The 3,523-nt window shown below is 29.0% G+C and overlaps 1 protein-coding gene across 1 annotated transcript; it reads right to left on the bottom strand.

The window, feature by feature from the left end:
- Positions 1-261: 261 nt before the first annotated feature.
- LOC101217695 (defensin Ec-AMP-D2) lies at positions 262-2,081 on the bottom strand. Its single transcript, XM_004151139.3, has 2 exons — positions 1,937-2,081; positions 262-665 (listed from the first exon to the last, which is right to left on the bottom strand). The coding sequence occupies exons 1-2, from the start codon at positions 1,986-1,988 to the stop codon at positions 493-495; spliced, it is 225 nt and encodes a 74-aa protein (XP_004151187.1). The 5' UTR covers positions 1,989-2,081; the 3' UTR covers positions 262-492.
- Between the last annotated feature and the right edge of the window lie 1,442 nt (positions 2,082-3,523).

Here is a 3,523-nt window from a genome sequence, read left to right as displayed (position 1 = left end):
AAAACCACTTTCAAAATGGCATTAATAATCCAGGTTTGGATTTTGGCAAAATAATGCATCTGAAAAAACTAAAGAAAGTGATGAGTTCCAAAACGCCCTGAAGGAAGTTTTTCTATTTGAACTTTCCATTCATCCCAATTTGGTATGCTTGCTTGAGGTCAAGAGAGTTATTATTCTGTGTTAGAATTTATTTGTTATATTTTCTGTTTATTAATTTTGATACCAATGAGAGGTCTTTTCCAGCCTTCTAAACGCACAAACTAAGCATCCAAATTAAACCACACACAAATATTATTGCATAAATGTAATAAAACCAGAAACAAACACATAAAGAAGATTAGGAGAGAAAAATATAAAAAAGTAAGCTAAGGATGGTCAAAAGACGATGGCCATTATTTGGCCAATTTTATTCTTCATACAAAGTCGAAAAGCATATATAGTCTACTAGAAATAGACATTTATTTATTTAATTAGTTGGTTATTGGAGATATTTCAAACACAGTGCTTTGTGCAAAAGCAGCGACGGCGAAATCCCCTGCAAACGCCACCGCTAAACCCCTCTGTCTTGCAGATATTCCCACAATTTGTGTCACTAAAGCACAGACCCTTGAAATTGTGGCTCGGAGATTCGCATACCCTCGCCTCCGCCACCATTGGCGCCATCCCTGAACCACACAACATAGTCGAACCATTGATCCAAACTCTTCAAACGTTTTAAGTTGATTGAGGACATGTGTGGTATATACTTTGGTATTATATCAATATTCTAACATCATGTTTTGAATTTAGATTGTTTTGATCTAATGCTATGTTAAATCACTCATCATTTACTTTTAGATTATATTTTATGTTTTTCAAAAGAAAAATTGTCAATAATGTTTTTACTTTTTTAACAAACATGGGTGTGGTGACTATATATTTATTAAACTTCTCACAAATGCAATGTGAGGAGGGTTGTCTTTAAAGTGTTGACTAAACTTTCTAATCTTTTTTTTCAAAATACTAAAAACTAATCAAAATAATTATAAAATATAACATTATTTTATATCTATCAGGACTCCAATCCATGCTAGAGTGTGAAATTTTATTTTCTAAATACTTTCAAATCATTTTGCTATTTATCAGGATTGTCCAAAACTTTAACTAATTTACTGTAATAGGGAAAAAAACTCATTAAAAAATTTTATTTCCAAACATACAAAAATATATAGCAAAATTTCAAATTGTTTCAATCATACAACACATTGATAGAAGTCTAACGATAGATATAAAATCTTAAAATTTACTAAGTTTTATAAATATTTTGATTTATTTTGTTAGATTTGAAAACGGCACACATTTGAAAACAACCCAACTCAAAACTATAATAAATCAATGAAAAATTGTAGTTGAGGGTCATTTTATGAATAATAATTAAAAATGTAGCAACATTTTTAAAAAGTTGTAAATATTGCAAAACTATCGTTAATAGATTTGTATCGCTAATAAATTCGTATTATCTATCAGTGATAGACCAATATTTGCAACATGGTCTATTGGTGATAGACTTCTATCGATAAAATTTGACAAATTTTGTTATATTTACAATTTTTTTAAAATGTTACTATATACTTAATTATTTTGAATATAATTACTAAATTTGCAACTATTCCTAAATCGAACAACCCACCCACCCAAATGGCATGTTGCAACCCAAAATTGAATTATTGTTATGCATGGTATAAATGTAATTCAAACTAATTAATCCTTCAAAATAACTAACGTCACTTCTCAAGATTTTGAAGAAATCAAGTAATTTGAACATGGGAAAAACACTTTCAGTAAACTTTCTAAGCACTTCTGATAATAGCATAGAAGAGCTTGAAAAAACCTGCCTAAAATTTTGTTCAATAAATAAAACAGAGAAAATTAAAGCACATAATTGATGAAAACAAACCAGAGCCAAAAATGAGGAGCAAAAGGAAAATTGGTGCTGAAAAGAACTTCATATTTAGAGAGCTGATCAGAGAGAGAAATTAAAAGAGATCGGATTTAATTTTGTGATTTTGAGTTTAGTTTGGGGGATGAGAGTTAATACACACAACTAGTAGGGTTTATATATATATAAGGGTTTAGAGAGCACAATGAAATTGCATATTGATGCATGGAACAATACAACCCAATCTTCCAAATTAGAATTGAATGATATCCTAAAAAACAAAATTTGAGAGGACTCAAAAAGGCATATACAGCACAAGGTTTTTGATCATTACTTTTTAATTCAATGTCTTTTACTTTTTGCCACTAAAAAAATTATACACTGTTCTTTGATTAATTTAGAGGTACTACTACACACAGCAATTAGTTTTATGGACTGAATTTTTATATATGTGGATGAGTAAAGTTTAGAAAAGAGAAACCAGATAAAGTTTGGTTTTGCCACAACCCACCTTAAATAATTAACCCCTCTTGTTTTAAACTCCTAATAAATTAAATATCTATCACATGTATTGAGAGATCACTTTTGTAGTGAATTTGTGTCTTCCACTAATCTTGTGTGACAATCCAACTTAAACCTGTAATATATATATATATATGGCTACTTATATATATGATGTGAACCAATGATCTGATCATAACTTTGTATCACAAGGGTCTTGCCTGCTATTTACTCAAAGGAGCCAAATGCTATTGGAGGGAAGGGAAAAATAAGCTAAAATTTAGAATGGAGAGAGTGATTTGAAGAAACTTATTCGATTGAATTCTTTGGCAATTAGGTTGTTCTCAATTGGAGCTTTCTTTTAGTTCCTGTATGTATAGATGTCAATAGAGAACTCTTGAAAAAATAGACTCTCAAGTAAAACTGCATTATATCTTTTTTATAATTCCTAGAATGCTTTTTTCTATACGATAATTATCTTTTCATGTTCCAAGAAATCATATATTGAAGCAAAGAACAATTTGGAAATCGCAAATTACATTTAACACAGGACAAATTCTAGTTTTTTTTTTTTAAAAAAAAGTTAATTTAATTTCATCTTTAATTACCCTAACTTTGAAATTGTTTCATTCTTTTTTTAGTTTTTTTTTGTTAACAAGAGGATAGAATTAATTAGATACAAGAGCCGTGATGCGTGAAAATTAGAAAGATTTGATATTTCGGATATATTGAAATACTTTGAATTAGTGGAAAATATAGTCAATATAATGAGTGAGTTATATAGATAATAGTTTAGAATTTGATAGTTAGTGTCTGAGTTAAACTATTGTAAATCATATATTGTTTCACTTTAAACAGATATGGACATAGTTCTTCATTTTCTTAGAAGCTGCCGACACTCTTTTCCAATTTACATTCGTGAAAGGACACTCTTATAATCTATCACTATCATCTCTTTGGTGTAAAGAAAATGTCTACTGTGTTTATCCTTGACTTTCTCTTGAACTTGTTTTATGTGGTTTCTTTCACTCAAACAACTCTTTGACATCACTGTGTGTTTAATTTAATTGATTTCTAAATTTTGAAAAGATATAAAAGTTTAAA

This window comes from Cucumis sativus, chromosome 5, assembly GCF_000004075.3.
Source record: "Cucumis sativus cultivar 9930 chromosome 5, Cucumber_9930_V3, whole genome shotgun sequence".
NCBI classification, from domain to species: Eukaryota; Viridiplantae; Streptophyta; class Magnoliopsida; order Cucurbitales; family Cucurbitaceae; genus Cucumis; species Cucumis sativus.
Note: the sequence above shows the minus strand (reverse complement) of the source record. Positions and strands in the feature narration are given on the sequence as shown.